The 24025-nt window shown below is 64.3% G+C and overlaps 2 protein-coding genes across 10 annotated transcripts; both read right to left on the reverse strand.

The window, feature by feature from the left end:
* Window positions 1-38: 38 nt before the first annotated feature.
* TMEM86B (transmembrane protein 86B) lies at window positions 39-3516 on the reverse strand. The gene is made up of 3 exons (XM_055410720.2): window positions 1892-3516; window positions 1377-1629; window positions 39-776 (listed from the first exon to the last, which is right to left on the reverse strand). The coding sequence occupies exons 1-3, from the start codon at window positions 1940-1942 to the stop codon at window positions 394-396; spliced, it is 687 nt and encodes a 228-aa protein (XP_055266695.1). The 5' UTR covers window positions 1943-3516; the 3' UTR covers window positions 39-393.
* Window positions 3517-3591: 75 nt separating this feature from the next.
* On the reverse strand, window positions 3592-23822 carry PPP6R1 (protein phosphatase 6 regulatory subunit 1). Of its 9 annotated transcripts, none has more exons than XM_055410559.2 (24): window positions 23300-23822; window positions 14661-14893; window positions 13436-13622; window positions 13219-13356; window positions 13057-13122; window positions 11695-11807; window positions 11502-11615; window positions 11242-11404; window positions 11002-11154; window positions 10786-10920; window positions 10314-10378; window positions 10114-10229; window positions 9950-10035; window positions 9710-9799; window positions 9545-9642; window positions 7595-7652; window positions 7342-7514; window positions 4986-5104; window positions 4761-4911; window positions 4601-4671; window positions 4335-4416; window positions 4010-4120; window positions 3863-3934; window positions 3592-3731 (listed from the first exon to the last, which is right to left on the reverse strand). In XM_055410559.2, exons 2-24 carry the CDS (start codon window positions 14885-14887, stop codon window positions 3728-3730), a joined length of 2592 nt encoding a protein of 863 aa, XP_055266534.1. In that variant the 5' UTR covers window positions 14888-14893; window positions 23300-23822; the 3' UTR covers window positions 3592-3727. The 9 variants fall into 9 exon arrangements, with proteins under 9 accessions (XP_055266534.1, XP_055266535.1, XP_088686444.1 ...); XM_055410560.2 differs by lacking the exon at window positions 23300-23822 and adding an exon at window positions 22267-23236; XM_088830318.1 differs by lacking the exon at window positions 23300-23822 and adding an exon at window positions 21455-21759.
* Window positions 23823-24025: the final 203 nt, after the last annotated feature.

Consider the following 24025-nt stretch of genomic DNA (forward strand, 5'->3'; position numbering starts at 1 on the left):
TGTTATTGTGATCAGCCCTCCCCAAATGAATAGTGATGTCGAGGTTCAACGCCCACTTTACTTTAGGCAACAGAAAAATAGATCAGGGCTACCAGGAAAGGGCCGGGACACGCGGAGAGCATTTGGAGGCACAGAGCAGGCCAGGGGCTGGGGGGAACCCAGCATGGGTCTGGCTGAGAGCCTGGAAATCAGAACGCAGGGAAGGCAGTGGGAACTCAGCAGTGGACTAGGAACTCCAGGAACGGTTTAGTCTCCAGATGAACCTGCACTGGCAGACTGGAGTCTGGGGACCTGGCTCTCGCCCCCAAGGCTGCTTCTCTGGTTTCACTGGTCTGGGGGGGTGGGTCCTTGCAGGAAGAGAAAGGGCGGACGTCTGCCCATCTCAGCCCTGAGTCAGTGGGACTTGAGCCTCGGGTTCTGGAAGGCCGACAGGGTGATGAACATCTGGGCAGAGTAGTAGGTGGTCATGACCAGCAGGTGGCCGTGGGGCACACGGTGGGTGAAGGTGTTCCAGGCCAGCACGGAGTCCGAAAGCAGGAACAGCAGGGCGCCCCAGCGGGCACTCCCGCCCCGGGTCAGGCCCCGCCACAGCATGGCGACCAGAACTATGGAGTAAGCCAGCAGGGGCCAGACCACGTGGGGCGGGACGTGAGGAAGCAGGAGCCGGTAGTAGGGGATTAAAACCAGGAAGACGGGCAGCAGGAGGCCAGGCTTCAGGGGCGTGAGGCCAAAGGCCTGGAGGTAGAACAGGTGGGCCAGGCCAAAGGCAGCCATGCCTGCAGGAGACACGGGGGGCGTCTGGTAAAGCCTGCTGCTCCTCAGCTTCACCCTGCCGCCCTCGGCCGAGGGCGGACCCCCGGCGCCAGCTCGCACCCTCGCCGTACAGCCCCGTCTCCCAGGGTGGCCTCCTCGGCCGTCCCTTCTTCTGGTCGTTGGCCCCACAACCGCCTCAGGCGCGCACTGTGTTACATGCAGCTCTGCTCCAAACCGCCCGCGGAAGGACACCCCAGCTTGTGGGGGCCTCGGGGGCTGCACACACCCCAGCTCCTGCACCTGCCAGCCCTCTGCCTGCAGGGGCACCTGGCTGGTACCTGCGTCCCGTTTCAGGCGTTACCTTCTCGGTGAGGCTGGCCTCCGACAGCGTGCTCGAGACCGCGAGCCCTGCGCGCTCACGCGGCCTCGGCGAACGCCGCCCGCGCCCATGTGGGAGGCGCTCAGCGGGGACCGGGGTCTGGGTGCGTCTCCTCACGGCCGTGGGCTCCCCAAAGAGTTCTGTTGGGGAGTCGCCCCCCCCACCCCGCCATGGCATCCCACCCTCCACCCGCTGAGAGGCGTCCAAAAGGGACAAGGCAACACATCCCGTCACCCGCTCTCACCGTGGAGTAAGGCCTCAGGCCAGACGAGGCAGGCGTCCCCCACGGCCGAGCACAGCAGGGCCCCTTGCAGGAGTGAGCGGTAGCCCCCGTCGGGGCGTGCGGTCTCCAGGAACCCCACCAGGTAGAGGATGGGCAGGCTCTTGAGCAGGGCGCTGACCCAGGACGGCTGGTCCGCATAGTTCTGGACGAGGAGGTAGACAGCACAGGCGAGGAAGAACGGGAGCAGTCCCAGGCCCACACGCGGCTGTGGGTGCTTCGGGGTAAGGGGGCCTTTGAGCCGCTGCAACGCAGCCCAGCCCCCAGCGCCCAGGACCAGCCGCCCCCAGAACCCTCCCGGCCCCTGGGGGCCAGGCCCAGCCCTGCCCGGGGACCCCAGCCATGCTGCCCAGGGCAGGGGGCAGCCGAACAGGCACCAGGACGTCCAGGCTCACAAAACCTGCCCCCTCCCCCAGATTCTTCCAGGTCACTTGGGTTCCCAGGAGCCCAGGCCCGGTTCCCAACTCGGCGGCGCTCACTTGAGCTGAGAAGCGAGGTTTCCGGGGCAGCCCCTCCTTCTGGGCGTCCATGTCAGCCTGCAGCCCCCCACAGTGGCCTGCATGTGGGCACTGCTGGCTTTGAGGGTGGTGGGGACGGCGTGTGGTTACACATTAACTCAGGAGCGTCCTGTGGACTCTGGGACTGATAAGAGGCTCAGAGAGATGCCGCCCCGCCCTGGGACAGTCCTGCCTGGCACCACTGATACCGCGCCTGCGGGACCCCAGGGTCTCCCATCCTCCATGGCCTCTCCCTCCGGCTTGGCTTCCTCCTTGCCTAGGGAGCCTGGCGGCCAAGCCCCTCCCACTGGGCTGCGCCTGGCGGCTCAGAGGGAAGGGGGCGCAGAACTCCAAAGGCCGCTCCTGTATGAGCGAGGGGAGAAGGGCGGGGGACGCCAGAGCCTAGGGACAGGACGGCGGCGACCCCTCCCCTCACGCCCCCCCCAAGAAGGCCTGCCCAGCCAATAGCGGCACTGGGCAGTGTGCTAGCCCACAGGCGGCTCCAGGGATGGCTCCCCACGTCCAGCCAGCCACAGCGCACAGCACAGCCGGTCTCCGCTGGAAGCCACGGACCCCTGGCGCCTCGTCTTGCTTGGTTGGCTGCCCCTAATCCCCCAACCCCCACTGCTTCACCAAGGGGAAAGGGCTCTGGACATGCGGGTGACGGGGGTGGGGTGGGGGGGGTGGGTGGGTGAGAAGGGACTGGCAGGAAGCCCACCACCACAACACCCGCAGCCTGTGTGTGTGTGGATGGGGCTGGGGTGGGGTGGCGGGGCCAGGGACCAAGGACCGCTCAGCGGCTCCTCCAGGAAACCCTTCCCAGCCGAGCAGAAGTTCCCACCGCCAGCGGAGCACGGAGGCCAAGGACCCTACTTCCACGCTCTGAAGCCCCACCCAGGAGGCCCTGGCGTGGGCCCGGCTCAGCCTCCCCAGCCCCGTGTCCCCGAACTCGAGGTCTGAGCAGCACGAGTCTTAAACTGTCCTCCTTTATTTGTTTACGTTTGCGATATCAAACAGAAGCTCGGCACGAACACACGCGCACACGCACGCCCGCCTGTGGAGAGGGGCTGGGACAAGGGCACTTGGCAGCTGGGCTGCACCCAGACCCTCGGAAGGAGGATTGGGACCCCAGCCAGATCCCCGCCCAGGCTCAGTAGGAGATGGGAGGTCTCGGTGAGTACAGCCGGGTCCTGGGGTGATGTCACCAGGGAAGGCCCCTGAGACCAGGAACCCAGCTCCCTCAAAAGAGCTGGCTGGGCCGGGTGGCGAGTCATCGAGCTCCCAGCCTGGGTCAAAGTGCAGGGTCCGGGGCGAGGGGGCTGGGCCCCCCCAAGGTGGACCTGAGCTGAAAGGCCGAGTGTGGGTGTGGGCATCTGCACCGCAGGATGGGGCACAGCTGGACGGGAGGGTGGTGGTCACCTCGGGACCCCCACGGCAGCCCCAGTGGGCCTGGGTGAAGGCCTCGCCGCTGCCGCCCAGTCCTGCATTCTTCCTGGCTCCCCGCGTGCCCACTCTGCTCCCTTCAGATACATATATATATATATAATATATAATATAGGTCTCTCGCGCGCGCACTCTCTCCTCTCTCTAACCCACTCTATCTTTACTCTAGGAGACAGAACTCCGTAATCTCTTTCCTCAGTGCAATGGGGGGTGGGGGCTGTCTCCCGGGCGCTGGCCTCCTGGACTCCAGTGGGGACGTGGGTGGGGCAGGATGGGTGATGGGAGACAGGGCCTTTGTGGCACCTGCCCGGCCCTCACCCGGACAGGGTCCACGCGGAGCACGGAGCGTGTGGCCGCCACCACCGAACCAGGCAGTCACCTTGGAAGTGAGAAGACCGTGTGAAGAGCGGAAACCAGTGCCAGCCCTGCCCCATCCGGCCGCGCCCGCCTCCGTCCAGGGCCCGCCCACCCCCGGCCCCGCCCGCCTCCGTCTCCAGCGCCCACACTCACTGGGAGCCTGGGGCCGCTGGGCCTCTGGGGGCAGAGCCATTGGGCATAGGGAGTGGCTGGAGGGCCAGGGCACTATGGGGAGAGGATGAGTGTGCAGTCAGCACCCCCTCGGAACACCGGCTGCCCTTGCCGCCACACTGTGCTTACCTCTGGCTTTGGGGAAGCCCCGAGGACTCTGGGCTCTTCTCCCCCTCTGGGGTCTGGGGGGGCTGGTGGGCCCCGGGGGCCGGGACAGAGGTAGCAGGGTCTCTGGTTGCACTGCAGGGGGACCACGGGGTTACCATCACAGACGCCCTCACATCCCAGGGAGGTCAGCGCACACCCCCCGCCCTCTCTGAATCGACTGAGCCCTCCCACCCCAGGGCTGAGCGGGAGCTCTGTGTTCCAGGGCCCTGCAAGTGGGGATGGGGGGTGACCAGCTCCCTGCCTCCCCAGAGACTTGCTTTCTAGGCCCCCCCACAGGAGTCGGCACCTGTCCAAGGAGCTGGGGGCAGAGCGTGTCCCTCTGAGGCCAGCCTGGAGGTCCCCGACGCTGAGCAAGGCCTGGCAGGGGGCTGTGCAGAGACAGGCCCGCAGTGAAACTCAGGAAGCCGAACACCAGTGCCCTCCTCAGGGTGGGTGGACAGGCCGGGCACCGGGGCTGAGGGTGGGGTGGCAGGGCGGGGCGGGCAGGCCAGGCACGGGAGCTGAGGGTGGGGTGGGCAGGCCGGGTCTCGGGGCTGAGGCGGGGCGGCTCACCCGCGGGCTCCGCTGCTTTGCTGCCATCTGTGGCTTCCTGAGGTGCGGAGTGGGGGGCAGGATCCTGAAACCTAGGAAGCAAGAGGAGGAGCCCGAGGGGTGGCTGGGCTGGGGGCTGGGCGCTGGCGCCCCAGGCCCCCGGCCCTGCTTCGGGCCTCACCTGAGCTGCAGGGTGCTGGGGGCCGCAGGGCCAGCCGGGCTCGGGGCCGGGAGGTCTGGACGCTCCCCACGGGGCTCCTTGTCCCTGCAGTCCTGGGGGCCGTCCAGGCCGTCCGTAGGCACTGGGTCAAAGGCAGCTGTCCAGCTGGGGCCTGGGGGCAGGAGGCTGTGAGCGCAGAGGCAGACAGCAGGGTCGCGCTCGCGCCCACGCCGCGCGCTCGTGCACCTGGAGGCTGGCGACCGGCGCTGGGGCAGCAGGGGGGCCCGGGCCCGCCACGGGGCCGGCTGTCCTCGTCCTCGTCCTCCTCCTCCTCCTCCTCCTCGCTGTCCGTGCTGCCGCGGCTCCTGCTCCACGGGGCACCTGCCGTCAGCGCCGCCCCCAGCATCGTGGTGCATCCAAGGGGCAGGGCGGGGGGCGCTGGGCAGTGGGAAGACGCCCAGGGAGAGTGCTCCCCCTGCGGGGGGCGGCACAAGCCCCACCCAGCCCTGGCGGGAACGGGCCCCTCACCACCTGTCCCCAGGGAAGGCTGACCCCACACACTTGCTCCACCTGCAGCCTCGCTGGACTTCCCTCACTGCAGTCTCCTGGGCCCCAAACCTAATGGCCGAGTGCCGACAGACATGAGACTCGACACCGTGTCCACCAGGGAACCACGAAGAAACCCAGAGGCTCCGAAGACGCTGCCCCACGGTCCACACAGTGCACACGAGCCAGATGCTCCAAGAAAGGGTGCAGGGAGCCTCCTGACCCGGGACACTGGGGATGGTGTCTCCAGAGCCTACAAGCCACACTCAACAGCGAGCCCCGAGGCCCCCAAGACCAGGGCGTGATGCAGGGGCTCTCTCTTCCCACTTGGAGAGGCGGGAACAAAACTGTCTCTGACCGCAGCAAGCGCGGCACGTGTGCAGGAAGCCAACGAGCCCCTCAAACTGCCAGAACAAGCCAGCGCTGCTAGGCTCAATGTGCCAGTGTGCTCGTATTTTTACACACCTATGACCACTTCAAAACAACTCTGGAGGAAAACATTTCTCTCAGGGTTGCATCAAAAATGTTTAAGAACAGATTTAAATGTATTGCTTAGGAATAAATTTAACAAAAGCACTATAAAACTTAACACTCTGAAAACTGCAAGTCACTGTCAGAAGTAACTAAGACCTAAACAAACATAAAGACAGCTCAACTTCATGGACTGAAAGACAAAATACTGTTAAAATGGCAACACTCTCCAGCTGACCTATAAATTCAAGGCAATCCCTCTCAGAACCTCAGGTGGCTTTCTCTACTGAAATTAACAATCACCCGGAATTTCAAGGAACTGAACCCGGAATGATCAACACAATTTTAAACAGAACAAATTGGATACTCACATTTTCAATACTGAATTTCAGAATTCAGTATGATGCAATCAAAGGGGGAGGGCCTGGCATAGATGTACAGACCAATGGGCCAGGAGAGACAGGCCAAAAATAAATGCTTGCACAAACAGCCAAGAACTTCTGACAAAGGTGCACACACCATCCAGCAGGGAGTCTCTTCAACCGGTGAGCTGGGACACGAGCATTTCCACACCTAAGAATGAAGCTGGACCCCAGCTCACACACCTAAAAAACTAGCTCACAACAGGTCAAAAACCTAAACGTTAAGAATCGATGTTACCAAGAAAACCACAGGGATGAATCACGACCTTGGATTCGGCAATGACACGTGTAAGTGCAAAGCAACCTGGCAGTCACACAGAGCACACCCAGCACATGGCAAGTGACATGGGTGGCAAGTGACATGGGTGGCAAGTGACAACCACACCCATCCAAGGGACGGGCCTCACCCATGGGATAAAGAGGCAAAAACCCAAAGGGCAAGGGTCAGAGGAGCGTCACCCTCGGAGAGCAGCGGGTGGCCAGCAGGGGCCCGGGGAGGGCTGCACTCTCCCCTCTGGGTGCCATAGAGGAAGGTCCATGCGGCTGACACCCACGACCTGTCTCCTTGTCCCTGTGCTGGTCACATGTCACAGGGGTCAAGCCCTGAGCTGGTGTTCACGCCGGCAAGTCCGTGCTGCCCAAGAGCATGCAGTCAGTGCTCCTGTGCCAGCCACTGCTCGCACAAAGGGCTGGACATGGCTCACAGACCTGCAGCCAGACTGTGAGCGAGGACAATCGCCAAGTCCCCCTTCACTGGCGTGACGGGAGGGAGCTGACGGGACACCCCACTGCCCTTTCAGCAAGAACATGTGCGAGAGAGCTGCCGCAGGGGAGAGCAGAGTAGAGGGCGGGGGCGGGCAGACCACGGCCCCACTGGGCCACGCTGGGCCTGAAGGACCGCCGCTGATGCCCCCACTGGACCACGCCATGCCCAAAGAACCGCCTCCTGACGGCCCCACTGACACCTGGACCAAGCCCAGAGGACCTGCTCCTGCCTCCAGAAGTGGTTGCTCCTTTCGAACCTGAACTGGTTTCTATCCCTCAACACTGAAAGCGCCCCCATCGTACACGCACTTCACTCCCCTTGTTTTGCCTGCAGGCCCTGCAGCCCGGCTGTGCTGGGGAACCTGAAGGAGGGGAGGGGGGGGAGTGGGGGAACTCACCGCACACCCGTGGGCTGGCCCAGGCGGCCCGCCCTGGCCAGCTGGCCGCCCTGCCAGGCACCATCCTCCCCGTCAGACTCCCCAGAGCCCTGGCCCTCCTCCTCGTCCTCCTCGTCGTCGTCAAACTGCTGGATGCGGTCCTTGTAGCAGATCTCCAGCAGGTTGGCGTTGGGCTGCGGGGGCAGGGTGGGAGGGTGAGGCAGCCGCCTGCCCTCAGCGAACCCCCGCCCCCAGCAGTGGTCAGGGAGCTCACATTGTCGTCGTCTGCGCTCAGTGAGAAGGTGATGCTGGCCGTCTTGTCAAAAGGCGCGCTGCGGGAGAGGCAGAGGCAGTGAGGGACCCTCTCTCCTGGGCCTGGCTCCCGCAGACACGCCTGCTGCTAGGGCTGCCTGTGAACCGCAGTCACCCCTGGCAGCACCCCCGTCGGCGGTTCGTCTGCAGGGCGAGTCGCCCTGCCTGTGTGTCCCGTCACGCGAGGCCCCACACGGAGACCTAAGACTCCTGCACCTTGTTTCCTCTTCATAAAATAAAGGACACAGAGCCTCGCTGGGCAGGCTAGGCTTTCAGGCTTTGAGATCATAACCTGAGTGAGACACTCGAGGCACACAGGTCCCGAGGCAGGACCCAGGTCGGGGCCAGGGAGCCCAGGGATCACGGGCAGTGCTGTGCCCATCACCACCTCGCACCCCCGGCCTTTCTGAAGCGTCCACACCCATCTCTGCTCGGCCCTCTCCTCCAGAAAGCCGCACTGCAGCGCCGCTCCTGGATGCAGGACTCGGATCCACACGCTTTCAGTGCTGACACACCGTGAGAAGAGCTTTGTCCACGTACACTCCGACCCACACAGTGTGAAACTTCCCAGCAGCCCCTGCTTGTCCTGCTTGCCAGAGCGGAAGAGCACCACGTGTCTGCACTGAGGCCCGGCCCCTCCTGTGATGGGGCTGCTGCTAGGCTTGTCGCCCACTGTATCCGACCCAGGAAGCACGTTCACAACCCCTGCGGGCTGACTTGGCATGTGGCAGACAGGCTCACAATCCCCACCAAGGCAGGTCCTCCCAGCGCCCTCAGGGGAGGGAGCAGCCGCGGGCATGGCTGGAGGCCCGGTGAGCAGCGCCTTCAGCCCTGAGTTTGCAAACATATTTTCTGTTCCAGGAGGCTTCAGGGCTTTAGCCTTCTTTTCTAACATTAAAAGCTTTTCACCTCATTGGCATTTATCTTGATGGAAAAGGTGACAGTTTCGTCATAAAAGCACAGCCGGCTGTGCCCAGGCAACTCACTGAGCCCCTTGATCAGGGTCTTCTCCGGGACCTCCCAGCACACACAGGCTAGACAGAGCGACAGCTGACACGGGTTGCACTTCTGCTCCCAGGGGCTCTCCGTCTGCCTCGAGGCACAACAGACGGCAGCTGGCGCCCTGTCTCCCTGGCTGCAGACAGGTTCCTGAGCCCGAGCTGAAGGTGGTCCTCACAGGTAACTGGGCAACACCCGACAGGGGCCCAACACGCTGCCCGTGACGACAGGTGGGGCCAGGGACCAGCCCCCGTGCAGCCAGAAGGAGAAACGACTGGGAAAACCCTTCTGGCACACCCTGTGGCTTCTGCTCCTCCCAGGCGCATCTGCTCCTGCACACTAGCCGCGCCGGTCACTGCGCACGGCCCCAGAGCCCAGTTCGAGGCCATGGGTGGCCACCCTACTCCCCCCCAGATCCCAGGTGCCTGCCCTTCCCTGTCCACCCACGGCCATCACAAGGCTGCTCGTGAAACCGACAGAACACCGGAACTTTTAACTTTTTCTCGGTTAAGACAATCAATGTCCGTGGCGAAAAATTCGGATAATCAAGAAAAAGGTTCCAGGGCAATATCAGAGCAACCGATGTCGACGTGCGGTACAACACATAGGGAGACTCAGAACTGGTCACTAAAAAGCACCCTCCCCGGTCGGCCGAGGCCTCCGAAGGGGAGAGAGGCAGATGAGTTCTGAGTCTGCGAGGGCGTGTAGCCAGCCCCGTGTCCCATGACACCCACACCACTCCTGCCCAGGGAAGAGAGTGAGAGGCCGGCAGCTCGCACGCTGAGCCCGACCTGAGCGGGTAGGCACGGGGATGCCAGGCGCACGCCGGGGGGGGGGGGGGGGGGGGGGGGTACAGAGCGCACCACGCAGGCGCGTGCTGCCTCGCTGACCTCTGGGCCCCTCGCACACTCACTTCACACTCTCCTCCTGCTCCCCGAACTCCTCGTCATTGAAGCCAAAGTGGTCGATGAAGGCTGAGGTCATGCGCTGCATCTGGAAGTCCATGAAGGCCTGCGGGGGGGCGGCAGTCAGCGAAGGCCTGCTCACAGCCTCCCTCCCCTGCGCTCCCTGTCCGCACCTGCTGCAGCACCGCCTCCTCCGGGAAGCTGAACTCCTTGAGCCTGTCGTCCTCATCATCGCTGGAGGAGTGCAGCTGCTGCGTGTTCACCTGGTCAGGGGCGGGCAGGGGCGGGCAGGGCTCAGTGCCTTGGGTCCCCGGGAAGGCCCGGGAGGGCCAGGTTGGGGCTGCGGGGCGGGGGCGGGGGCGGGGCCAGGCCGGGCCGGGCCGGGAAGAGGAGGACCGGCGCAGGAGACTCACCAGGTCTACCGTGTTCTTCTTGTTGGTCTCCGCCAGGGGGCCCGACACGAAGACCTCCCAGCGCTCCCGCTGCTCCTGCGGCAGCTCTGCCGGAAGGGGCGGTGCGACGTGAGGACTGAAGCCCCGCCCGCCCTGACCTCCCCCAAGGCTCGCCCCGCCCTCACCCTTCAGAAGCTGCTGCAGCTGCTCTGCATTGGGCCCCTTCTCCGAGTTCTGCACCAGGGCGTTGGCCACGCTCGTCAAGTGGCCCATGTAGCCTTTCCGAGGGCCCCCTGCGGACCTGCAGAGAGGGAAGCCAGGGATGGACTCGGGCCGCCCAGCCCCCTGCCGCTGCCCCCGCCCCCTCCCAGGACCCCCTGCTCACTGCACGCGGTCGTTCTCCTCCCAGGAGGTCAGGATGCGCTCCACCAGGCGGCACCGCTGCAGCAGCTGTGGGGGTGGGGCGGCGTGCAGTGGGTGTGAGCACGGCCCTACCCCCCTGCTCACTAGTTCGGGGCCCACTCGGCCTGCACAGCAAGCGCCAGAGCCACTGCGCCTGCCTCCACTCCAGCTTCGCCCTGAGGCCTGGCCCACACCCAGGAAGGCACCTCCAGGAGTGCGGGGGCCATCACCCTGGGAGAACCCTTCCTGGTCCCCCTGGACACCCACTGCCCCTGAGGTCACCACTCCACCAGTCCCCACCCTCGCATGACACCGTCTGTTTTCCAAGACTGGACCTCGAGAAGAGACCAAGACTCCGCCCCTGCACGGCCTGGTTGCACATGACAGGCAGGGGGAGACCCAGAGCAGAGCCCCCCAGAGACCAAGGGGGATCCGGATGCGGGAGCCCCGCTCACGTGTTTCACGACAGGGTTCTCGGCGGGCACGTCTGAGCTGCTGTCGGCAGGCGGCCCGGAGCTCAGCATCGTGCTCACACACAGCTCCACTTGGGCATGCAAGAAGTTGTTGAACACGTAGTGGAAGAAGAGGTCCTGGGGGTGAGGGCACACCTGGTTCTGAGCGGCTCCCGCAGCGTCACCCCGCCCCCCGCCCCCGCCCTTTGCCCCCAGTACCAGCATGGTGTTGGGCACATCCAGGGCCAGGAGCTCCTGGGTCAGGGCAGCATCGTTGGCGCTCAGGGCGCTGGCCAGCAGCTTGACCACATGCAACCGTGTGTTGCCCAGGGGTGGGGCCAGGCTGCCCCATGTCGTGCGCAGCGGCTCCAGCTGCAGGTGGAGGGTGGGGCTCGGTTCCTGCCCCAGCTCTGCCCTGACCCCAGGGCCGCCCCCCCTTCCCCCAAACCCCCTGCCCACCTCAGGCGGCTCCAGCAGGAGCTGGTGGAAGCAGCCAAGACGCGGGCGCAGGGCATGCAGGGCCCCCGCACTGGACACGGCGCCGTCCAGGGTCGCCTGGGCCAGGAGCTCCAGTTGCCCATCCACGCTGCTGAAGAAGTTGTTCACGGTCACGGACTCGGACCTGCAGCAGGCATGGTGGGGGGCAGTGTGAACCGCGCAGGCAGCCTGTGCACACGTGTACGGGTGCACACACTGGGGAGGGAGCCTGGGGCACTCACCTGGGCCTCCTGGGCTCCAGCAGCGTCAGCAGCACCTGGATTCCGCTCACGAGGACCGATGGGCTCCGCTCCCCTTCCAGCATGTTGCTCAGGAGCTGCTCGATGGTCTCCTGCCTGGGGCAGGCGCGGGGGTTCAGGGAGGAGGGCCCGGAACAGCTCCCCCCACCCGTACCTGGGCGACCCCACAACCCACTTCTCCAGGGTGGCCAGCAGCTGGTCGGGCTCCGGGCTGTCCTGCACTTGGATCATCTGCTCCCGGCTCAGGCGGATGATGTCACACAGAGACTGGGACGCGTTGGAATGTTGCTGGGGAGGAAGGGAGGGCTGAGGACCCCGGCCCACCCTGGCGTCAGCAAGCCCCACGCGCTGGAGGGGAGCACCCGCCCTCGAGGACACAGGGCCGCACAGACCCAGGGCAACACGTGGGAGGGAGAGAACACAGACACTGGGAAGGAGAGACGGCCCAGAGAAAGGGAAACCAAAGACTTCCTGGAAAAGGAGAACCCGCCACAAACCCCACACACGCCATCTACAGCTAGTGGCCAAGGGGTGCAGGGACCCGGGCATGCACCAACTCGAGCCTGGACAGACCACCGAGGTCCGTCCATACACTGAAACACTGCTCGGCCTTGGAAAAGGACGAAGCACTGAACACGCTACAGCTGGGATGAACACAGCAACCTGGTGCTAAGGCCAGGGGCCAGTCACGGGCGAGCATGCGGCACACGCTGCACCTACAGGACACCAGCGGGAGCGGCAAAGTGGGACAGAAAGCAGACACGTGTCTGCGGGGGCCGAGCCCCCACGTGGGCAACAGGGAGCGACAGCTAATGGGACTGGGTCTCCTCTGCGGGGCAATGAAGAGCACTCTAAAACCGGCATCACGAAGGCTACACAAGCCTGTGTGTGCACTAAACGCCCCGGTTCTGTGTTTTCACTGGGTGAGCCTCACAGTGTGTGATAAATCGCTGCGAGATAAACTGAGAGAAGCATGAGCAGAGCGCTGAGTTCAACCCAGCAGGCGGCTGCCAGAGCACAGCACACAGACCCCAGACCCCCCCCTGGGCCATCGCCGCACCTCAGAGCCCCGCACCGTGCCCTGCCACCTGGCTGCCAGCAGACGCCCCTTGTCCCTTGCCATGAAGGTAGGGTGGTCCTCACTGCCCCAGACCTGGCCCTGGCTGAGTGCCTGGGGTGATGACCCATGTGTGTGGACCTCTGCTCTGACAGCCAGGAGGCCAGGAGGGCCAGGAAGGCAGACGTGGGGTCCCTGACATTATCTCTGAAGGAAGAGCAGGGCTGCCCCAGGCACAGGAGAGGGGAAGAGGCGCCAGGCCCCAGAGCGAGCAGCAGAGGGGAGGAGCAGGGCCCTGGGAAGGGCGACACTGAGGGCCAGGTCGGAGGCCCATCTTTAGAGCCCCCTCAGGAGTGGTCCAGAGGCGTAACCCTCGCCTGTTCACAGCAGGAGCCGCCTGCCCACAGCTCCGAAGGCTCCCTTTTCTCATCGCTCATTGAAGGGGGTACGGGGCCGAAGCAGGCGGGCGGCGGCACTCACATTGTCGTCCTTCGACGGGTGGATCTGCTCGATGAGCCTCTGGACGATCTTCTCCTCGTTGAGCCACTGTGGAGGGACGAGAGGGTGGGGCTCCGCGCCCCGGGACCCGCCCCCGCCCCCGCCCCCGCCACCCCGCCCCCAGCCCGGCCGCCCCGCACGCACGTTGACCACGTCACGCCTCAGCTGCGGCCGCTCGACGCAGGTGAGGAGGCGCAGCAGCAGGTCCATGATGGCCGAGGTGCCGATGTGCTGCAGCAGCAGGCCGACAAAGTCGTCCCTCTTCCTCAGGAAGGACACGAGCTGAGGGCGCAGGGTGCAGGTGAGCGCAGGGCCCTGGCCCACCGGCCGCGCTCGCCCGCCCTGCCTGCAGCCCCGGCACCTGGTCAGTCTTGCGGTTGATGAGGACGCCCATGACCTTGCTGAAGAAGCTGGCCAGCAGCGGGTTGAGGCTGCCGCTACTCTGCAAGAAGCCGTAGAGGCGGTGCAGCAGGGACTCGTCCGCGCCCAGTGCATCGTTGATCTGGGGCACATCCGACGTCAGGATCTCGCAGGCCACGCTGGGGTACCTATCAACCCAGAATTGTTGTGGAGGGGGCGGTGGGGACGCGGCTGCCCCGTCCCCCAGTCCTGGTCCATGCCAGTTCCCCTGCCCCCAAGATAGCGTCGGGCCCCCTAAACCTGGATCCAACCCCTGCTAACACTGTCCCCTACCCCAACCCTCCAGGATGAACCCCCGGCCCCGAGGACCTTTCACCAGATGGGAGGGCTGCCTGCCTAGGGCGCCACCCAGGCCCCAGGGACCCCAGCCTGCTCAGCTCTGCCTTGCGAGCTGTCAGGCCCTGCCTGGCAAGTGAGTTCCTCGGGGCAGGATGGGGAGCACAGGACCCGGTACAGGGCCAGGTGGGAACAGGAGTCAGAACCGAGGTGTGGGACACATTCAAGCTGGTGGACAGGGGACACAGCCAAGTGAGCAAAGCCGAGGAGGGAGAAGACACACGAGGGGGCAGTGACGGACAGGTGCACACTGGGGGCCCCCCTGAGGCTGGCACCACTGCACTGAGCCCCCACTGCACACAGGGCAAACTGAGCAGGAGTCACCCACTGCCCATCTGGCTTGAGGCCTCCAGGGACAGAGGCAGGCCCTGTGAGGCCCGATGCGAGCGTCAGTGTGAGAGGCCAGGCAGAGAGCCACCCGGGGAACCAGGAGGCCTGTCTGGGACCGGCGAGGCATGGCTGGAGAGGGGCAGCAGAGACCAGGGCACACAGGTGCCTTCCACAGCGCCTGCCCGCCCCCCTCCCTTCCTGGCACCCCCTCTGGTAGGGGGGGCACAGCCACACCCTCAGGGCCAGGCACCACCCTGGCACTGGGGGCTGAGGGACAGTCCTCACGCTCCCGTGTTCCGAGACAAGAACAGAAGTCCAAGTGAATAACCACCAGGAGATAAAGTGGGGTGGCGCGGGGCGGGGTGGGGCACCGAGACGCCCCGCGCCCCTCACTGCTGGGGGAGGGTCCCGGGGGCCTCCTCCCACCCCTCTGTCGGGAGAGGTCTGGCAAGTCCTGCAGAAACGGGGCCAAAAAGGTCCACAGCAAGTCAGGGCCTCACTTGTAGCGCAGCCGCTCCTCGCCGCTGGCTGGTGGCTCCTGGGTGACCCAGGCCACCATGGCCTGCAGGTGCAGCGGCCGCAGCAGGAAGTCCAGTAGCTTGCGGTTGACGACCTTGCACTCCTGCAGCACGTCCTCCTCGTCCAGCAGCTCGGGCAGACTCAGGTCCTCCCGCTCCAGCAGCGTGTCGAGGTGCGAGCTCGTGTGCAGGTCAAACTTCCAAAACATGGCGCCCTGCAGGCAGTGCTGTCACAGAGGGCCCGCCCGCCCGCCCCGTCCACTCCCCAGCCTGCCAGGCCACTCCGGGAGACTTGCTGCCCACTGCCCAGCGCCGGGGAAGACCGCACATGGGGCCCGCGGCAAGGCCCCAGCCCAGTGCACAGAGCCGCCCCAGGCCTGTCCACAGTCCCCTCATCTGGGTTGCACCCGGGCTGATTCTGGAACCTCTGGCCCCAGGTTCGCTTCAACCTGTATCTGCTCAACAAACTAAGTGTCCCATGACACCCAAAATCTCCAGGCGGGGGAGAGGAAGGTCTGCAGTGTTTCCAGGCTGCACGCGCGCACGCACACACACTCCCCAGGCTGTACACACACACCCACACAATCTCCAGGCTGTACATACACACATACACCCCAACCCCTGTACCCGGTGCCAGGACAGGACAAGGAAAAGTTGGAGGGGAGAGCGCCGTGGCCCCCAGAATAGCCACTGACGGGGCCCACTGGCACCAGACAGGGAAGCAGCTCCGCAGGACAACTGGCAGCTGTGGCCCGTCCATCCGGGACTGGCCTCAGGAGCATCTCGTGTGGAGCACACGCTAGGTGCCTGGAGGGTCCAAGCCCCCCGATGAGCAGACCTGGCTGCCCCTCTGGGGATTCCTACCACCCCCAGCCTCGACCCCCGGGTACACAGCTGCCCTGAGCTGGCCGCCAGCTCCCAGGCCACTCTGTCCAGCCGTCCCCCCCAGACACTGGGGCTGTGCCTGCGGCCCTTGGGAGGGCTCTGATCACCCCACAGAATGGCAGACAACCACACCCAGGTCAGCTGAGCCCCTGAGCACCACGCTGGCACTGCCCAGCGCTCACGTTGTCACCCGCCTCCTGAAGACCACCCGAGGCCAAGGCTGCTGCAGACAGACCCAGAGACCAGGACGGCCCTGCTGGCACCATCGCAGCTGAGGAGAGCTCGCCCACCCGACGGGCAGCAGCCCAGGGCAGAACTGAGCATAGGCGCCTGCCTTCCAAACGTCAGCTCCCCCAGGAGGCTGCCAGGACCCGGCTCTCCCATCCAGCCTCCTCAGGAGCCTCACGCGTCTCCCCCCGGCCCCCAGGATGACCTCTCAGTGATGGGGAAAAAGTGGCCCCAGACGTGCAGTGATCCTGTGGGACTCGACTGGTTCCTAAGCCCTGGCCGCCTGCTGGTGGAGCAGAAAGGCTGTGACCTCACGAGACAGCGCAGACACAGGCCCCAGAGAGGGGAGGGGGGGACGTGGGGCACCTGAGAGCCCACAGGCCCTGGCCGCCAGCACTTGGGACTCGCCCCCAGCCTGCACCCCACCCCCAGGACGCTTTTCTGAAACACAGGCCTGCGCACCTAGCTCGTGGTACTCCGGAAGGCCCCAAGAAGGCCCCCCGGGCACCCCCACCCAGTCCTGCCTGAGTCCACCCCGGGCTCTCACACCCGCCTCCCCTTGACCAACGACTTGTGTGGGCCGAGCCCAGGCCACGGCCCCTGGACAGCCCTGACCCCCAGCGAGCTCTGGCCTGGCTCCTCACACATTGCCCCAAGACTGCCACGTCGGGGTGTGTCTCGTCCCAGCTGGAAGCGCCCGAGCAGTGCCCTGTGTGCCGTCGCTGCCCTAGCCCTAGGCCTCGGGTGCGAGAATGGCAGTGCCACGTGCACAACACGCAGACACACACGGCTGGCAAACCACGTGAGCTGCGCAGCATCACCTCAACTGAGTCCCACAACCAGCCCCACTGTACAGGGAGGCACCCGAGGTGCACCAGGGTCTGAGGGCCGCTGAACTATAGAGCGGTGCCCGAGCCCCAGGAGGTCCCTTTTCAGAGTACAGGGGAGCCCCGCCACCCCAACGAAAGCTAACAGAGCCAGCGAGTGTGCTCCGGCCCAGCCCTCCCCCGGCCCGCAGGGCTCAGCGCCACGCTAAGCTCCAGTGAGGCACCGGTTCAGCAGTCATCTCTGAGGCCGGGGAGGGGCTGGGTATAGAGCCGTAGCCTTGCAGACCTGTAGAGCAGGCACCGCGCATGTCCCCCACGGGCTGTGGACAAAGCACAGAACCATCCTGCCTGGCGGCCATGACCACCCTGGACAGCACCGCGTGGGGACACGAGCTCGGAAACGGGGACTGAAGGACGGGACCCTGCTCCAGAGGCGGGAGGCTGACGGACCTGTCAGGGCAGCAGTAGAGGGGACTACTCCCACGCGGACGCCCCCAGCCACACCCACAGGCCCCCTTAAACCAGCCCAGGTGGCATGGGGTGGGGGACTGCTGGCCGGCTGGGGAGGGGAGAAGGAGAGTGGGTTGCTCCATGGACTGAATGCAGGGCCCTGTGTCAGAGTGGGGACACTGCTCCCGAAGGCAGGCGGGCAGCACTCCGAACGGGCAAGTGCACGAGGGCCATCCCCACTTCTGCCTGGGCACCAGGCCCACCTTCTTTTCTTGGAGAGATGGCAGGCCTGGACGGTTGGTTTCCTGAGTTGGGTGCTCGTGGGGCCAGAACCACTGCATGGGACAGCCACTCTCCGGGCCCAAGGGACGAGGCACACCCACCGGTGAGAACACCACCTCTTTCTAATCATAGATTTTTGTCAGGACAAAAGAAGACCAGAGAGGTCAAAAGGTCATCCCGGTGGCATGAACGATGCCAGTCACCAAAGACCACACGTCGAATGTGTGTGTGGGCACTCACTGTCGTGTCTGACTATACTGTGACCCCAGGGACTGTAGCCCACCAGGCTCCTCTGTCCATGGGATTCTCCAGGCAGAAATACTGGAGTGGGTTGCCATTTCCTTCTCCAGGGAATCTTCCCAACCCAGGGACTGAACCCGTGTCTCCTGCACTGGCAGGCAGATTCCCTGAGCCACCAGGGAAGGGCCCACATATCGCATACTTCCATTTAAATGAAACATCCAGAAAAGGCAAATCCGTAGACACAGAATTGGGATTAGTGTTTTTCAGAAGCTGGGGGACATGACAAGGATGGAGGGAGACAACTTTTTTAAAAAAAGTTCTAAAATCAGTTGTATACAATTTTATTTGATACTATAACTCACTTTAAAAAATCTATGGTGGTGACTGTTGGTTGCACAACTGTGAATAGACTAGATATTGAATCGTGTATGTTAAATGGATGTCATATATCACATTACATAAATTATATCTCCCACACACTCACACACACACACCTATCGGCAAAAACAAAGAAAACCAGGGCTTCCCTGGTGGCACAGTGGGCAGGAATCTAACTGCCAATGCAGGGGAAACGGGTTCGATCGTTGGTCAGGGAACTAGATCCCACATACTGCAGAGCCGCTGCACCTGCCCTCCGGAGCCGTGAGCCCCAAACTACCGGAGCCTGCTCACCTGGAGCCTGTGCTCCTCAACGAGGGGCCGCAGCCAGCAGCCCGTCACTGCTAGGAGAGGAGCCCAGCTTGCTGCAGCTGGAGAAGGCCCACGCGGCAACAAAGACCCAGCGCAACCAATAAATACACAACTTGTTACAAAACAAACAGAACCAAAGCTGCCTGAGGCTGCCGAGAGAGGGCCAGGCCTTGACCTGCTTTGCGTCCAAGAAGCCTGGAGCTGACAAGCCGCCAGGGCCGTGGCGGGAAGGCACAGCCATGGGCCCATGCCCAGGCGCCCCCCACCCTCACTACCCACGGGGTCCCCGAGCTAAGCAGGCCCCCTCAGATGGGGGACAGGCCTGCACAGAACCTGTGCACCCGTACAGCACTGTGTCCCTCGACAAGATGACCAGGGATAGCACTGCTCTTGTTCCCGTCTGACAGCTGAGGCACAGGGGGCCCACAGGCGTCTCCAGGCTGCAGGACAGCCGTGGGGCTGAAGCCCACTGACCGTGCCCAAAGCTCCTGCACAGATGGCACAGGCTACATCCCTCCCCCGCCAACCCTGCCACCCGCCCTGGACCACAGGCAGGACTTCCCTCCCAAAGCTGGCCTGGGCTGGGGGGCGAGTGGGGTATGGACTCCAGGGACTTCAGAAACCAGGCGGTCCCTTAAACTCTCAGAACCTCAGGTCCTCCTCCGAAACTCAGAGGAGGCTGCAAGGATCAGATGCAGCTGAGGGGTGGTCAGTACCCTTCCCTCCCAAAGTCAGTTCTCAAGCTCTACACAGGACAAGATGCAGATGCCGGAGGCACGGAGTAAAGAAAACACCCCAAAGAGAAAAACACTTCCCCCGCCACACGCTCAGTGCACCCTCGCCTCAGGCCCTGACTGTCAACTTCCCGGAGGCCCAGGACGCTGACAGCAGAGGCCTCCTCCTCTCTCTCTCAACGGTGATGTGGCATACCATGCCTTGTTTCGTCGTCGATGAGACAGGGCCCAGCAGCCAGGAAGGGGCGCATTCTGAGAACAGCAGGGTCAGGCCTGTGGTCCTGACAGGGCAGGTCTCCTTCAGCAGGTGTCCCCGGGGCCAGGCTGAAGGCCAGACACTTCTGAGCAGGAGGGAAAGGGCAGCCACTACCCAGGGAGACAGGGCTAAAAACAGAAGCCCTGAGGAAGATGGCCCATTGGCCTGGGTGGCTGAGCTCACTCAAATACTCTGGTGGGTGCCCCACACCCTGCCACCCCCATGCTTTGCAACTTTTAGCAAACTTCAAGAAAACGGAAGTGAATACCACTGGCTTTTAGCGACCGTTTGAAAACCATGACTCTGGCTGCAAACGGAAGAAGGGGAAACTGTAAATGAGAAAGGAAGCCATTAAGAAAGAAAACTACCTCTCTCTGCGCCAGTCCGCACCATCGCCCAGGGTTTCCGGCTTCGCTGTGTGCTTCTCAGGCCTTGGACACCAGCGGCCCCTCTCGGGAGCCAGCAGCCCCCGCCTGGCGCGGGCTCAGTGAGAGCCCAGCTGCAGCCCCCACCGAGCGCCCCCACGGCTGCCACGGTCCATCCACACACAGCCTGCCTGCCTGGGAGCCCAGGGCCGGTCCTTTACGTGCCGCCCCTTTCTCGCCCGCCCCAGCCCCATGCACCCGGAAGTGGAGACCCAGCCTGAAGAGGTCGCTGGGAGGGCCCTGGGGTGGCCCCCTGAAATGCCCTGAGGCTCAGGAGGAACTCCAGCCCGCAGAGAGGCCATCCTGGACCCGCTGCTGCCCTCAGCCACCACAGGCCACAGGCCCCTAATGAGGTGCCGGCCAGGCATGGAGACCCCGCTGCTGGCTGGCCAGTCCCCAGCCTTCACAGGTCCCACAGGTCAGAGGACAGTGAGACCATCGCCCTCTAACTCCCCGCAATCCATCAGCTCTCAGCCAAATGTGAAATGGGGGTGGGGGACTTCCAATTCCAGGAAGGGGACCATGGTAACATCAGGACCCACCAGAGACTCGGCAAAGTAAGCCGCGGGACACCCACGTGGAAGTAGGGGCCACAGAGGCCAGAGAAGGAGAGGGACCGGGCCAAGGCCTCATGCAACCACGGGCTGGGACTTTCCCAGGGACTCGGGAAAGCTGGGGGGTGGTGGCGGCTCTGCTCCTACACAGGAATTGGAACAATCAGAAACCTAAGAGAATGGGATAGCAGCTGAGGACGCGGAGGGGCCCCAAAGCTCGCCATCAGGGGCACCTCCTGGATCAGTCAGGGGTTGAAAGGGGAAAAGAGCAGTGAAGAGATTCTGAAACGGCCCGTGGGGAACAGGGGGCTGGACTGAGTGTTACAGGGAGATTCAAAGTCAGGAAGGCCTGCATTCCCATCCTGCCTCGCTAGGCTCTGTGGCCTCAGAGCAGGCACCCGACTCCACTGAGCCCCGGTCTCTTCTGAGACACCTCGCGAAGACTGCCCTGCCCCTGGGAAGATCCACAAAACTGGTGTTCTCGTGACACCCTGATTCAGCCTGGAAAGGAGTGTGTCCCCACCCCCAGGCCTGCACCTGCCCGGGGACCCTGCAGGAGCCAGGGAGGCGGGGAAGGCAGGCATCTCCACCAAGGCGTCCGGGCCTCTCTCACCTCATCTCTTGCGGCAACCCGCATGGCGCTCAACACTCCTGCCACACCTGACTGCTCGTCTGCGCCCTCGCTCTGCCCTGGCTCGGCTGCTCCCTCTGCCTTCCCTCCAGCTCTTTGAGCCTGACTAGCTAGGTCCTCCTGGGTCCTTCAGGCTTCAGCACAGACACCACTTCCTCCAGGAAGCCTCCCCTGACTGCGTGAGAGGCCTGCTCCACACTTCCACGGCTTCCGTGGTCACACTGTGATGGCCTCGGAGTGCTCAGTGACAGGACCTGCCTGTTCAGGCACTGCCTCCCACAGCAGGATGCCGAATTCCCAGGACCGAGTCTAAGGCAAGGCCGCCTGGCTAGAGCTACTTCTGGAGTTAAAGTCCTGTAAAGAGACCAGTGACCTGCTGCAGTCACTTGGCCGTGGATCCTGGAAAAAAAACATTGGGTGGGTGGGTGGAGACCAGCAGATTCTCCCCTACTGGAGAGAAACAGTAGGTAGCCCCAAGACACTAACTACCAAAAACACAAAAGGAAATCGAAGTACACAACTCAACACACAGCGCTCACGGTAGCAAAAGAGCAGGTAAGCCACACTGTACCTAACACCCGAGCAGGAAAGCCGGGCTTGTCCGTCGCTCTCGAGCACACTGAACTGGGCTGTCCTCTGCCCTGGAGGAGGCCCCACAGCACCCCGGCTCTCACCCGCCACCTGTCAGTAGCATCCTGAGCTGTAACAACTGAAACCAGGTCCGCTGCGCTTTGTGAAGGTCCCCTGGGGACACCATCGCCCACCCCGGCTGAGAACCCAGGCAACAGTCCCAAACGGAGGTATGACCTAAAAGCTGCTGACCCTGGAGCACTTCCTGTGCTGCGGACTTCTACAAACGGCACACAGAATCCCCAGAACCACCCTCTCTACACCCCACGGAAGTTTCTTTTCAACTCTGAAGCCCGCCCCACACCTGACAACACATCTTCCTTCCAGAAACATCCTGCCTTTCGTGTGACCGGTAACTAACGTCTGTGTCCTCAGCACGGATGTCCGAGTGTGTAAATCACCGAGCAAGACAGACCCTAGCCGCCACGTTCGAGGGCCCGGTGAGCAGCCCCACCAAGGCGTTCCGCCCCTCTCTCCTGCAGCCTGCGGGGCTGGGTTCCCACCTTCACGTATCTGCATGTGCTGTTCCTTCCACCCGGAAGGCCCTTCTTCCCACTTTCCATCTGTCAACTCCTACTCGTCCTTCCTCGACAGAAAAAGCCACCCGCGGAGCCAGTCTCCCCGGTTGCTCTGCAGTGGCACCCACACTGCCCTGAGGTAGCCCCTCACCACACCAGCAATTGTGACTGTCCCCTCGGCCTTTGTTCCCTCCGCGCCCACACCAGGCCCCCGCCGGCCCTCAGCAGGCCTCACCTGACAGAGAGGCCGCACCCCAGGCAGGGTGAGGGGGCAGCCCCGCTCCTCGAGTCTCCTGAGCCCCAGGGTGCCAGTCCAAGGCCATGGATCTCCCAGGCACGCCTCGGGAGGAGGGGGTGAGGCAGGGAGAGGAAAGCCAAGGGTGGCCGGGGAAGGGGCCCCGAGAGGGCCAGGGTGGGAGGAGCAGAGAGAAGGGGGAGCCCCAGGGGTCGGAGAGGGGAGACTGAGAAACCAGAGGGGAAGCCTGCAGAATCAAAGGAGGCGAGGGTGGGAGTCAGGAGCGGGAGGGAAGGTGGGAAAGAGACACTGAGGCAGGGGTATGGACTGAGAGGGGAAGGAAGCGGGGCTGGAGGCGGGAGCCTAGGGGATCTGGGGGCTGAGGAAGAGACCAAGAGACCTGGGGGGCTGAGGGGAGGGACTAGGAAAACTGGGGAGCTGAGGGGGCGAGGCTGGGAGACGTGAGGGGCCTGAGGGGGGAGACTTGGGGTCTGAGAACAGAGACTAAGAGACTTGGGGGCTAAGGGGAGAGATCTGGAGTCTTGAGAGGCCGAGGGGGAGAGACTGAAGAGACTTGGGATCTGAGAGGGAGAGACATGGAGACTTGAGAGGCTGAGGGAGAGAGACTGGGAGACTTGAGGGATCTGAGGGGGGCGACTTGGAGGGCTGAGGGGAAGAGAGACTAACAGGCTCGGGGGTCTGAGGGGGAAAGACTAAGAGACTTGGGGTCGGAGCGGGGAGAGACTAGGAGACTCGGGGGGCTGAGGGGAGAGACTAAAAGACTTGGAGGGCTGACGGAGAGACACCTGGAGTCTTGGTGGGCCGAGGGGAGACGGAGTAGCCTGAGGGGAGAGACTAGGAGACGAGAGGCTGAGGAGGAGAAACTAAGAGAATCGAGGGGCCGCGGGGGAGGCACCAGGGCTGGGAGCCCTCATGGACGAGGGGAAGGGTCCGAAGGAGAAGGGGCGAGGAGACTCGAGGGTGCCCGGGCGGTGTCCTCGGGGGCGGGGAGGGTCCCGGGCCGCCCGCTTACCTGCGCGGGGGGGCGGCGGCTCCTCGCACTCCGGGCTCATCGGGGCGCCCCCCCCGCCCCGCCACCGGCGGCTCCGGCCCCGATCAGGGACCCGGTATGTGGGGGCGGGGGGCGGCGGCGGGGGCGCGCGCTGGCGCCGGGGCTCGCGCACGCGTCTCGGGCCTAGGGGGGCCCTCGCGCGACGAGTTCCAGCGTTTTGGAGCTCAGCGCCGGAGGGACGGGGGTCCGGGGCCCGCGGGCGAGGTGGCTGAGGGAGGCTGGTGGGGTCGCGAGGCCCGCGTAGGCCCTCAGCTGGGAAGTCGCCCCGGTCTACCCGGCCCGGCGCCCTGCGGGAAAGCAAGGGCCGGTCAGGAAAGGCGTCCTACTCCGCGGTCCCAACAGGCCGCAGTGCTGAGCAACGGCTGACGGAAGCCGAGCCCCACTTCCTCCACCGCCCCCTTCCCCAAAGCGGCGAGTCCCGGGCCTCTGCCGTCGGCTTCAGGGCCTCCGCCGCCCGGCTCCGTCCGCCACTATCCCACAATCCCCCTGGTTCGGGGGCACGCAGGAGGCCCCGCCCTCCCGGCGGCGACGCGGTGCGCAGGTGTGCGGAGGCCGCGCGCCCGGGCCCCGCAGTGCGCGTGCGCGCCGTGCCGGCCGCGGCGGGCCACGCCCAGCCGGAGCAGCTCCGCCGCAAAAGCGCTCGCGCGGGTCTGTGCCAACGGTCTCTCCCCGAGTAAACCCGGGCCA

This window comes from Moschus berezovskii, chromosome 22 (assembly GCF_049115385.1).
Source record: "Moschus berezovskii isolate FMDL1 chromosome 22, NW_MosBer_1.0, whole genome shotgun sequence".
Taxonomy (NCBI): Eukaryota; Metazoa; Chordata; class Mammalia; order Artiodactyla; family Moschidae; genus Moschus; species Moschus berezovskii.